Source organism: Penicillium alfredii, assembly GCF_028826965.1.
Source record: "Penicillium alfredii strain IBT 34128 chromosome Unknown utg000005l_segment0_segment0, whole genome shotgun sequence".
Lineage (NCBI taxonomy): Eukaryota > Fungi > Ascomycota > Eurotiomycetes > Eurotiales > Aspergillaceae > Penicillium > Penicillium alfredii.
The window spans coordinates 1,685,739-1,697,713 of record NW_026622702.1 but is presented as its reverse complement, the minus strand read 5'-3'; the positions used below and the strand labels follow the sequence as shown (position 1 = coordinate 1,697,713).

General features: G+C 55.2%; 7 protein-coding genes across 7 annotated transcripts; 3 read left to right on the top strand and 4 right to left on the bottom strand.

Moving 5' to 3' along the window:
- Positions 1-198: 198 nt before the first annotated feature.
- Positions 199-1,425, bottom strand: NUU61_004050 (uncharacterized protein; the record flags this gene model as incomplete). Its single annotated transcript, XM_056654632.1, has 1 exon — positions 199-1,425. The coding sequence occupies one exon, from the start codon at positions 1,423-1,425 to the stop codon at positions 199-201; it is 1,227 nt and encodes a 408-aa protein (XP_056512659.1).
- A 444-nt stretch (positions 1,426-1,869) lies between these two features.
- On the top strand, positions 1,870-2,184 carry NUU61_004049 (uncharacterized protein; the record flags this gene model as incomplete). Its single annotated transcript, XM_056654631.1, has 1 exon — positions 1,870-2,184. The coding sequence occupies one exon, from the start codon at positions 1,870-1,872 to the stop codon at positions 2,182-2,184; it is 315 nt and encodes a 104-aa protein (XP_056512658.1).
- A 487-nt stretch (positions 2,185-2,671) lies between these two features.
- NUU61_004048 (amidohydrolase family protein) lies at positions 2,672-3,889 on the top strand (the record flags this gene model as incomplete). The annotated part of the gene is made up of 1 exon (XM_056654630.1): positions 2,672-3,889. One exon carries the CDS (start codon positions 2,672-2,674, stop codon positions 3,887-3,889), a length of 1,218 nt encoding a protein of 405 aa, XP_056512657.1.
- A 99-nt stretch (positions 3,890-3,988) lies between these two features.
- Positions 3,989-5,624, bottom strand: NUU61_004047 (uncharacterized protein; the record flags this gene model as incomplete). Its single annotated transcript, XM_056654629.1, has 3 exons — positions 3,989-5,037; positions 5,091-5,444; positions 5,516-5,624. 3 exons carry the CDS (start codon positions 5,622-5,624, stop codon positions 3,989-3,991), a joined length of 1,512 nt encoding a protein of 503 aa, XP_056512656.1.
- Positions 5,625-6,169: 545 nt separating this feature from the next.
- On the top strand, positions 6,170-7,471 carry NUU61_004046 (putative cell cycle control protein (Cwf23); the record flags this gene model as incomplete). Its single annotated transcript, XM_056654628.1, has 1 exon — positions 6,170-7,471. The coding sequence occupies one exon, from the start codon at positions 6,170-6,172 to the stop codon at positions 7,469-7,471; it is 1,302 nt and encodes a 433-aa protein (XP_056512655.1).
- A 198-nt stretch (positions 7,472-7,669) lies between these two features.
- NUU61_004045 (YgfZ/GcvT domain-containing protein) lies at positions 7,670-8,983 on the bottom strand (the record flags this gene model as incomplete). Its single annotated transcript, XM_056654627.1, has 1 exon — positions 7,670-8,983. The coding sequence occupies one exon, from the start codon at positions 8,981-8,983 to the stop codon at positions 7,670-7,672; it is 1,314 nt and encodes a 437-aa protein (XP_056512654.1).
- Positions 8,984-9,315: 332 nt separating this feature from the next.
- NUU61_004044 (decapping enzyme complex catalytic subunit DCP2) lies at positions 9,316-11,934 on the bottom strand (the record flags this gene model as incomplete). Its single annotated transcript, XM_056654626.1, has 2 exons — positions 9,316-11,834; positions 11,904-11,934. The coding sequence occupies 2 exons, from the start codon at positions 11,932-11,934 to the stop codon at positions 9,316-9,318; spliced, it is 2,550 nt and encodes an 849-aa protein (XP_056512653.1).
- Positions 11,935-11,975: the final 41 nt, after the last annotated feature.

Below are 11,975 nucleotides of genomic sequence, written 5' to 3'. Positions count from 1 at the left end.
CACTCTGGAAACCTGCCTGATGGAGAGGATTCATTTGCTCAGATTACTTGCGTCTGACGGGTCTACGAAGTACTCGACTCATCGGCCCCCTCCTTGTGCCCAGGATATCATTATGTACAAGTTTATCGGGCACCGGCATGCAGTCCAATCATCTCTCAAATCGTAATAAACTAGCTGTCACTGGAGGCCCTCGGATGCTTAGACACGGCTTGCACAAATCCCGAGAAATGGTGAAAACACTCCCCCAAGAAATAAGCGATGGGACTCCACATCATGCGTAGCAACGGTGGTGCCGGGCAACCGCTTGCCCTCTCGATCCTCCACCATTTTGGAGACCTTGTACCCTTCTCGCTGTTCCGGTGGGTGGGTGTTGAGTTGATGGACCATGAGAACCGCACCCGGTCCAGACAACGTATAGGGATCCTTGGCGCTTTTCCGGAATCGCATGATGTCGGGCAATCCCGCAACAATGAGATTTCCCTGGGCGTCGAACGAAAGATTGTCGATGGGCATGCCGAGGGGGATTTCATCGATTTGGACTAGTCGGCCCTCTTCCAGTCGATGTCCGCTCACAATACCCTTGCTGGATTGAGCGATATAGAATAGTCCATTGCGGGCCTTAACGATGCCATTAGGGTAGGCGAATCGCCGGTTGGTCGCGATCTGGCACTTTCCCGTATCTGTTCGACAGTAAGAGACGATGCCGTCTCCCAAGACCGCATTGATTTCTCGCAAAGCGCCAACTTTGCTGCCATGTTCATTGGTAACCATGAACCCCACCCCATCGTCGTCGACGGCCAGATTGTTGGGTGCCACCAGCGCCTCGCTGACGATAGTTTTGACGTACTTCAGAGTGCTGGATCCGCGGGTAAGGTCAAAGACCTCGATGGTCGCATTGGAGCCCACGGCCCACGCGTCCAGGAACTCTCCGGTCGTGGGGTTGACGGGTGGTCGGTGATTGATCAACCAAAATCGCAGTCCGCCTGCAACCTTGCGGACATCAAATCCAACCAAATCCAGGTCGTCTGTGTACTCATCTCCAACGGACAGGGTGTGAAGCCCATAGAGCCCATCCGGGCCGGGATGATCGATGTTCAGCACGGAGATATGATCCGTGCGGGATCGCGCGGAAACGTTCAAGTGGCTTCCGCCTGGCAGCCACCCCTGGCGGGATGGGAGGCTTGTGCAGGCCGCGTACAACTTTCGGTCCTGGTGGTCGAGCCAGATGTCTTCGCAGCCTTCTAGTAAAGGATGTCGGAGCCGCATGCAGTCCCATGGAAAGTCTTCAATGGGCTGAACCACGCGGCCAATGCCGACCATGAGACCAATGGTGTCATGCAAGTATATTCTATAAACCACAGCAAGGACAAGTACCAATGTTGCTTGGATGAACCAGCGAGAGCTGGATGTCTGCTGACCTGTCATGAATGTGCGAAAGATGTCGACGCGTTGGGGGAGTTGAGCAAGTTAAGTGCTGGACTGCTGCCTCCGATGTCAACATCACCAAAATCGGCTGTAGAGATCAATTTTACCGAGGGCTTCCCCCATACATCCACGCTTCATTCCTTTCCCTGATTATTCTTCGTCGAGCGTATCTTAATTACTGGCCACCTTGACGGAATGCTTTTTCAATATATATCATGCTCAACCACACCAAGATAGGTGCTCGCTCTAGCCCCTTTATACTGCAGTAAACAAGACGGCCCCACGTCTCCCCGCAGATGGCCTGGGGCCCGCAAGATCCACCGCATTAATCAGCTTGACATCCCACCTTCCGGCCCTTCGCGAGCTTCTTGCATTCCTCTCCTCACTTCTCCCGGTTTATATATTCTTGATTCTTGAGGTTCAGTCCCCGAAAACATCGCCACCATGCCGCACACCTCCCTCATCCTCTACCCCAATGACCCCGACACCAAGTTCGACGAGACCTACTACCTGCAAACCCACATGCCGCTGGTGGACTCGGTGTGGAAGAAGCACGGCATGACCAGCTGGGCCATCCACAAGCACAACAATGCGCTCGATGGCTCGCCGTCCAAGTATCTGATCACGGCCACCGTTCAGTGGGAGAGCCAAGAGGCCACGCAAGCGGCATTGAAGGACCCCGACAGTGCGCGTGTGTTCCAGGATATCCCGAACTTTACCAACAAGCAGCCTGTGACTCTGACGGGCGATGCTCTCTGAATGAGCCCGCGGTGGCTGTGGCTTGGGTTGTGGAGAGGGTCCACGGGGGGTGGTCTTTGGCTTGATCTTGGCTTGATCTTGGCTGGGTCAATGGCTGAGATAACCTTCAGACTTATCGAGGGTTATGGATGCTTTGCGAGGGCGAGTTCCAGAAGGCTGGTTGTCTTGATGGTGGGGGGCAGTTGGTTCATTTGATGATGTGCCCAGGGCCCGAGTGCGCTCATGTGGAGTCCATTGGAGAGGTCGTTATATATAGTACGGAATACACGCAACTCATTCTGAGTATACCGAGATGACTCGCAAAATGACCCATAGTACTCTCCGTAAGATCTCCAGCGTACCTAGGAATTAACCAGCTTCTTCAGACAGACAGGAGTGATGATGAAGCAGTGATAATCCCCGCATCTGCAAGTCTTATCTCCCGCTTAACTTGGGGGCAGATATGAAACATCCTCCAGAGACACTCGGGAGACGAACATCAGTCACCATGCCTCTGGTCGTCGACATCCACACTCATGTCTACCCGCCCTCATATCTGGCGATGCTGCGCACTCGCAAAACAGTCCCCTACATCCACGACCCATCAACGCAGGCTTCGCCCCGCCTCATCATCCTCTCCTCAGACGATGACCCGGCCATCCCTCTCGACCAGCGCGGGCGTCCCATCGATGCCTCCTACTCCGACATCAGCACCAAGCTCAGCTTCATGAAGCAGCACGGCATAAACAGCAGCGTCATCTCCCTCGCCAACCCCTGGCTAGACTTCCTAGTTCCCAAAGAAGCCCAAGAATGGGCCCAGCGCATCAACGATGATCTAGAATTCACCTGCGCGCAAGCCAACCACACCGCAGACCCAACAGGCACGCGCCCACTCTCCGAGAAACAGACGCTTTTCGCCTTCGGCGCCTTGCCCCTCAGCGCACCGGATCCCGCAACAATCGTGACAGAAATCCAGCGCCTCTCCACACTCCCCCACATGCGCGGCGTCATCATGGGTACCTCCGGCCTAGGCACCGGCCTCGACGACCCGCGCCTCGACCCCATCTGGGCCGGTTTACAGGACTCGCCGCTGCTGCTGTTCCTGCATCCGCACTACGGGCTCCCCGACGACGCCTTTGGGGCCGACACGACCAATCGATACGGCCATGTGCTCCCGCTGGCGCTGGGGTTCCCGCTCGAAACTACCATTGCCGTCACCCGCATGCTGCTGGCGGGCGTGTTTGACCGGTTCCCGCGGCTGCGCGTCTTGCTGGCGCATTCTGGTGGCGCACTTCCGTTTCTTGCGGGCCGGATTGAGAGCTGTATTCGTCATGAGCGCAAGTTTGTTGCCAATGGTGGTCAGCTGCCTGGGCCGAGGCGCAGTGTTTGGGATGTCTTGAGCTCAAATGTCTATCTTGATGCCGTTGTTTATGGGTCTGCTGGGTTGAAGGCGGCTGTTGCTGCCGGGGGAGGCTCGGATCGTCTTTTATTTGGTAGGTTCTGGGAAATGATTCTATTGGGAGTCGAGATATATATCCTGATGCTGATAGTTCAATTCTGCACAGGGACTGATCATCCGTTCTTTCCGCCTCTAGGGGAGGAAGAGCAAGAATGGCCGAGTGTGACGACAAACTATAAGGCCATTCATGAGTCCTTTGATGACGATCGTGATGCCATGGATGCGGTCTTGGGTGGCAATGCCGTCCGCATTCTCGATTTGAAATAAGCACATGCTTTCTAGGGTTGGTTAGGTAGATGATATATTTCTCGAATGACTCGTCGTGATATCTATATTAGTCGAAGAAATAAAGCAACACAAAAGCATTTACTTTGGTGCAAACTCAGCCCTGAGCAAATCCCAACCGATTAGACTCCATAGTTCCTGGGTAAACCAGTCCGCAAACCCTGGTTCGTCACTCCGCTGAGACTCGAGGGCTTGCGCAGGTGGAGTTGCAGGGCGCATCAAGCCTTGCTTGAACAAGGGCTCTTTAGTGCCGAACACAGCCTGGAGAAGGGTCTTCTGCAGTCGATTCTTGATGGTATTCACAAATTGACGGCGCGGGGCCGGAACCTCGCAGGGTTCCTTCGAAGATTCAGCATCCAGAATTTTGTGCAGAACGCGGACCAGATATCTTGCTTCGAGCTGGGCATTCTGCGGCGAGAATTTCTCTTGTTTAATTGCTGCCAGTCCTTCTGGGAAAGACAATTCCGGACACGAGCCTGTTGGCAGCTGCAGGTTATTGAAGACGACGAGAGCAAGCATTTTGCCCACGCGGTTCAGAACGACAAAAAGGAACCCTTCCATCACCTCTTGATCTTCGGCTCGAGCCAGATCGAGGGATAGGGCCATTGTGCATAGGAGATCTGATAGGTTCGGGCCTAGTTTGTCTTCGGTATGCGCGGCAGTTGGGTCCTTTCTCGCGGTTTTCGTCTTTGAGCTTCTCGTTTCCATTGTGAATTTCGGCATCCGTTTGGAAGTGACCTTCAATTTGATGGGAGTTATATGGTTTACCCTGGTAGTGCAGTGTTGAGTGAGCGCCGTCAGCGTTGACTCGAACAGACAGACCAAATAGTAAGTGACTTGGCCACTGTGCTGCCTCCCGTCGTCAGTAGCTGATAATTTATGTAGCGCCTGGTGCGTGGCCTGAAAAGAGAGCTTGACACTATTTAGCACGGTCATAATATCTGGCTCTGGCTTCTGTTTGAGCCTGGTGGCCTGTTGCTGATTCGAGATGTCTTCCTGCTGGACGGCATGGAGCAGCTCCTCTTCCGCTGTTTTGCACAGAATCACAGCGTTCGTAGCCAGAGAGTGGCTATTCCCTTTTCGCTTGAGAGACTGTTGGAGGATGCATAACGATCGGGGAACAGAAAACGCTGCTAATGATCAGTTGGGGAAGATCAAGTGTCATTGAGAAGGTAGAACCGACTTTCTTGCTCATCTGCAGAGTCGAGTATATCATGTATCTCAGACCCACCGCGTTGATTATGAATGCTGTCCAATTTTCGTGATTTCCTGGCTGTATCCGCGCGGCCGTTATCCTTCTCTGCATTCATTGCTTTGCGCTTGGTCGTCAGCATTTCTCCGGTCCGCAACTTCGTGAGGAGACTTGTATTGCGCTGCTTGAGCTCGAATATTCGATCGTGCAGTTTACTCTGCTCAGCTTCGGACTTCTCGTATGCCTGTTGCCAGAAGCCAACACTGTCCAAGAACTTGTCCGGCGGCAGAAAGTGGCTGGAGTCTTTGCCATGTTTGATGAAGTGTCGGATGTGCTGGATGTACTCTAGGATGGATGGTCAGAGACAAACACTCTCTGATAAGATGGCTTGAAAGAGTCATCTCGCCGGCGCTCACCCCGGATGTCTTTTTCAGGTGGCTTCAGCTTAACAATGGCCATGGCTAGGGCCAGTTGATGTTGGGTGGGAGGCGTGACATTGGACGGTGTTTCTGATGGGGACGCCATTTGGACATCAGTACTCGATGAATTGTCGTGCTGTCATTCAAAAAGAAACTCGAGACGAGGATGATGAAGACGAAACTGGGATGGGCGAAATGTGCTTGACTATCGACACGTGCCGGCAATATATGTAAGGCAATGCAGAAATTCCATAGCGATGTGGTTTATTTACTTCTTTTTTGGTTTTGATATTCAGGATTCTCTTACTGAATGATTGACATTAATTGTTTTCATGGTTCATTCTCGATGACCGAGGTAGGGCTGAGTGCCAGCCCAAGATCCGCCACCGCCTCAACCCGAACATCTTCACTTCTTCTCTGCACGACTTTTCCATTTCGATCGATTACCTCCCACTCTGAAATTATTGCATGAGCTAGTCTCAAGGTCACTTCTTAATTTAGAGGCGAGCCACTGAGTGTCTGTGTGTCAGATTACTCTCTAGCATTCCCCGCGGAGAGCGTGGCAGAGCGTGGCATCGGACCACCAACTCGCAGCGTTTCGACACGCCCGAAAAGCCCAGGATCGACATTCGATAAACCTAAACAGGCCAGATGTCGACCGAAGATCTCAAGGCGCACGCCGCCTCCAACCAAGATTTCTACGCGCTCCTCGACGTGCACGCAGCCGCCAACGAATCCGAGATTCGGCGCGCCTACCGCCGCACGGCGCTCAAGTACCACCCGGACAAGATCGCGAACCCGACCACCACCGACATCGACAAATTCCATCTCCTCCAAATCGCCTACGATGTGCTCTCCGACCCCTCGGTGCGACAGCTCTACGACAATGCGCGCGAGGCGCGGCAGCGCAAGCAGCGCGAGCGTGACATGATGGACGCAGCGAAGCGCAAGATGCGCGAGGACCTGGAGGCAAGGGAGCGAGCTGGGGCGGCAACAACGGCCGGTGGAGCCGCGGCCGGGCGGGGTGTGAAAAGGACATGGACGGCCGCGGGCGAGGACGACGCCGAGGAAAAGCTGCAGCGCGAGATTGAGCGCATTGCAGAAGACGGTCGTCGCAGACGCCGTGAGGCCGAGGAGAAGCTGAAGAGGGAACTGGACGAGGAGCAGAAGATCATGCAGCAGGAGGAAGAGGAGGCGCGCCGGGCTGCGGATCGCAGTAGCCAGCGTGTCGACCGCTCGCAGGAGGGCGGCGCCAATGTCTCGGAGCTGGAGCGTGCGGTCAAGGTGCGCTGGGTGCGCGAGGGATCTGGGCTTGACCTGGGGACAGATCGCTTGGCTGCGCTCTTTGCGCCGTTTGGCAAGGTCGAGAATACCTTTATGCTGAAGGACAAACGCCAACGCGTGGGCGATAAGCGAGAGAAAAAGACCGTCGCTACGGGCGTGGTGGTCTTCTCATCTATTGTCAGCACGCACGCCGCGGTGCTGGATAGCGATAAGAAGATTCGCGGGCACGCGGGGAAACCTGACGGCGAATGGGCTCGCATCGACTCGGTCTTCTGGGCTTCAGGTAGTCAGCCTGATTTGGGCTCCAGCATAGACAAGCGGACTCCCCAAGCACCCCCTCCATCATCCAAGCCCCAGGAGACCCCGAAACCATCTGCCCCATCAGCCATCCCGTCTTTCAATTCCCCGGGTCTGAACTCGGCCACGAAGCCTAGTAAAGCACCATCATTCGGGTCCTTCGCATCTGCTGCAGCCACAGCGAATGCCCCTAAAGCTTCTTCCTTCAACCCCTCGACCAAGGGCTCTAGCACGCCCACTCTAGAGGAGCTAACGCTGATGCGGCTGAAAAACGCACAGCGCGAGAAGGAACGCAAAGCCCTCGAAGAAGAGATGGCGCGCGAGGATGAGGCCGCAGACGCTGCAGAAGCGGCAGCGACCAAGGCTACTTGAGTCTACGACGCCATTTTCCTTACACATTTTGAAGACTTGCTGAGACTATTTCCTTGTTAAATATCTGAGATACCCCAGGGCGTGCGATTTGTCTGTTCTTTTAGTTCACTGAATAGAGGATACAAGGTGGCTATTTACATGAGAATCGTTTTGAGTGCTGTATAATACATGAATGCCTCCGAGGCAAAAGGGCCATATTTACTCCGTCCGTCGGTGCGACTCTTCTTCCTCCAATTCTTCGACCAGAGCCCGCGCCCTTTCACCATCTGCGTCTAAATTCCGCGGCGTGGGCTTCCGCGCTCCTCCCGACAGAATAAAGTCTCTTGTCCAGGATGGGATGATGGCCTGCAGTTTGATCTCGCCAGACTGCTCTGCCTCATTCGTCCAGGAGACCTTGAACTCGCTGCCAGGGGTATATTGAGTGGCTTCACCCGTGAGAGCAATGTCGGTCATCATTTCCAGGCGGCACAGAGCCAGTCCAATGTTGCCAATCCCACTCAGGAATTTGCCGGCACTGCGACCCCGGCGGCCACCAGCCTTGGAGATGTTCGAACCAGAGGGCGGCAAAGCAAGCACGGCTAAGGGATCGTAGGTCGGGGAAGGGTCAGCTTCGAGGGAGGGTTCCTGGCCCTCGCCGTAAAGCTGAACGGGCAGAATGCGTTTCCGTACGACACCCGTGTGGTGGGTGCGGATGGTCAGTTCCTGGCCGACGTAGCAGCCCTTGCGGAAATCAATTGCGCGCCCCATGTCCATATTGCATTCCATCGGCAGGGCCGACTCGCGAATGATTTCCGACTGACCCTCCGCAACACCGTGCAACATGCGGCGCACCGTGTACGAGTCCAGCCCGACCTCGGCCCCGGCAACCTGCGACTCATCCGGGAGGTGGCTACGCAGACCGTCCGAACCAGGAGTGATGAGCCGAGACCCCAATCCAGGCGCACGGGAATCGATGCACGCGACAACCTCCGAGTCTGTGGAGAAGGGCGACACCGAATCCGATTCTAGGTTATAGGCAGCCCACCGCGGCTCGGAGTGGTTCTTCCACGATGACCAGACGGTGCGCTCGCCGTCCTCGAGTGCGCGGAGCTTCAGCTTCGCGCGCAGCTTGTGTTTCTTGAGATGCTTCAACAGAGTCGGCACCTCGTTCCGATCCACCTCCACGAGCCACCCGGGCTCCGCGTCGCTGCTGTCCGTGCCGGGGAACGGGTAGATGAAAGCGTCGTTCAGCACGCGGCCTTGCGAGTTGAGGAACGCCGTGTACGAGCCAGTGCGCCGGGTAGCACGGGACGGGTCGCTGGCGATCAGCATGTTCTGCGTGATGAGGCCCTGGAGGTAAGTCGTGCTGTCGGTGCCCGTGATGGAGATCAGCCCGCGGTTCGTGAGCCGGGCATACCCGGTTTGCGGCGGCGGGGGGGCATTGGGGATTTGTTCGGCATGCTGCGCGGTCGTTGAGAAAAGCCGGCTGCGAGCCAGACAGCGGTTGCAGATTGAGGGGCTCGGGCGTATCATGGTTGAGTTGTAAGGGCGAGGACCACTGAGAACCGATGGATTTTAGTGACAAATCGGATGACGTCGGGCGGTGCCGGATGGCAGAACCGGGCCTACAGTGGCTACTCCGGAGTATTCGACCCTGCAGGTGCCATGAAACAATGAAGATACGCGGAGAGAATCAAGAAATTGTATATAACCCTTACGAAGCATACTAGATCGACTTGCCAACGGCCAGACCCAATGCTTATGGCCGCGAAGTACAGTAAATGCATGTCCGATTTGACTATCTTCAATTATCATACAGCGATGATACTTGAAAAAATCTCGCTGGAGTCAAGTCCAGTGTAGGCTTATTTGTTGCCTTTGGCGACACCCTCGAGGAACCCAAGCAAGAATGCCTTATTGTTGGGCGACGCACCCCGATTGGCATTGGCAGCCTGGTGGTCAGCATTAGAGGGTGTCCCATGTCGGGAGATGGAGTCACCGCTGCTGGGCAGGTGGAGGGAAGAAAGTGGGCTCACTATACCAGTGGTCGCGGACGACCGCCGGTTCATGGAAGGAGAGCCAGGCTGCTTGCCAAAGAGAGACAAGAGGGCCTCCTTCTGTGCAGTAGTCTGACTGGGTCGACGATCAAAATTGCCTTGGGGCGCCAGCTCTGGTGCGTGAGTCTGAGGACTGGGAAAACTCGGTTTATGTTCGGAGGCGCTGATCTTCGAGGCTGCCATCAACATATTATCGTAGTCAGGCTTCTCTGAGCGACGGAGAATCTGAGGCTGGAATGGCTTGACGGGCTCGGGTGCGATGGGCTTGCTGCCGTGGCGTGGAGAAGATACATGGATTGCCTCCGCACTGGGTCCTGGCGAAGATGCATCCCGCTTGGCTGACTGCGGCCGCGATAAAATAGTGATGGGTGAAGAAAGAGTTTGCACTTGCATTTGTTCTCGTCGATTTGCCTGGTTCTTTCGGCTTGACCCATTTGCTGGCTTTTTGGGTGTCGGCTTAGAAATCGCCTCGAGTTGGGGCAAATTCAACGGTCCAGATACGGTAGCCGTCGTGCTCGGCTGAGCCTTGGGGGCATCGGTCATAGCAGGCAGGTTGTTGTGGGCAACGCCTTGAGGACGATGGAGGATCTGCTTCTCTGAAGACACAGGAGGCACGGGATGGGCGGACAATTCAACTGGCTGGGGTTCCTTAACAGCACGGGGGCCTCTGAGTAAACTCAAGAGGCTATCCTGATGCTGAGAAGGTTTGCGCGCTTGAGGGGGCGCCTGTCCGGGGACTGCCAATACTGCTGTACTGGAGCCTTTTGGAGTTTTGGACCCCTCCTTCTTGAAGACATTCAAAAGCGCCAAGGAATGACTGGTCAGCTTTGGCGGAGGCAATTTACTAGCTGGCGGAACCGTTGCACCCTGGATTTGAGAAGGCTGAGCCGACTGAGAAAACTGAGGATCACCAGTTTGCCGGAATGGAGCAGGTGCAGGTCTTGGGGGCACCGCGTTGTAGGGTGAAGGCTGCGATGGACGAGGCTGGTAGTTCGGCGTAGGCAGTTGTTGCGGAAAGTGAGGCATTGCAGTTGGGTCATTTGGCGGGATATGGGAATAGTGAGGACCCAAAGGGCGTTGAGGTGCTCCCGAAAGCGGCACATTGGAATGCGACGGGCGACTGGGAAAAGGCGCAACGGTCTGCTGCATGAAAGGAGAAGGGCCCATGTGCTGTTGTTGCTGGGGAAATCCAGGAAAGAAATTCGGCGCCAGGTGAGGCGGTGGCCCTTCCACCGGTGCATTCGGACGAGCTGCAGTTGATGAAAGTAAAGGGTTAATCTGAGAGGGTTGGGGAACAGGCTCTTGAGGCCCGCTTCGAAGGAGAGCGAGGAGCGCATTTGACTTCGACGGGTCAACAGCTGAAGTTTGAACAAGTTCTGGGGCCGGTGCTTGGGCTGGCGCCGGCAAACCACCGATATTCAACAGGCGTTTGAGATGAGATGAGGCATCTTGCGCCGAGGTAACCTCAGGCAGATCGCTTGGAAGCGCCACTTGTGCGTGTGGTTGCAGGGCTGGGGTGGAACCGGCGGCTTGACCATTCTCATCCATAGACGTATAACCCTCCAGCTGTGCGAACGGCTTCGACCCGGCCTGGGCCTTGAAATCAAATTTCTTCTGCTGGGCAATCCATTTCTTGAGCGGATGCAAGAAAGGGGCGACCATGTAGAATTTGTTCGCGTTTGTGACCGCAAACCCTTCGTCGTGCTGCTTGTTCTTTTTCAGGGTCGGGAGCTCTGACAGCTTGTACCATTCGATCTTGCTGATTTCTTTTCGGGTTCGAGGTTCAAAGTGGGTTTCGCGAGGCACACCACGGAAGACATAGAGTCTCATGTGTTGCTCGCGCATGGTGATCTCAATGAATTTGACATCATTCTCGTCCTTGACTAGATTGGCGTCCCGAACATCAAACCCAGTTTCCTCGTATACTTCACGAATGGCACAGTCAAGATCCTTCTCTCCCTTGTTGATCTTGCCGCGCGGAAAGCTCCAGTTGGCTCCCTTCCTCCAGCCCTTAACCAGGACGACCTCGTCCATCTCCTCACTGAGCAAAATCGCACCTCGGACGGGAACGCGAGTCTTGTAGGCCAGGAACTCCGAAAAGGCCGTAATATGATGATAGTGCGACCATTGGGACATCAGAGGGCAGTGCTGGAAGATGCGTAGGGCAAACGCCTTAAGCGACAGCGAGGGGAGGGCAGGGTCAAGCGGCCGGATGAAATCCTCGTAGAACCATTGTGCTTCCTCGACTTGGAAACATATCCGTTCGACCGACTCGAGTTCTTCGCGGGGTAAGTTGATAATAAATCGGACACACAGGTCATCTAGCCCTGTTGATTGCGGCCATCGGCCCCCATCAGTGATCTTGCGTCATCCCCGACCAAGATCCCAGCACTCACAATCTTCTAAGTGCATCTTTGTTTCTGTCATACTGTTCGCCGAACTTGAGCATTTCAGGACAGGAGTGGCCG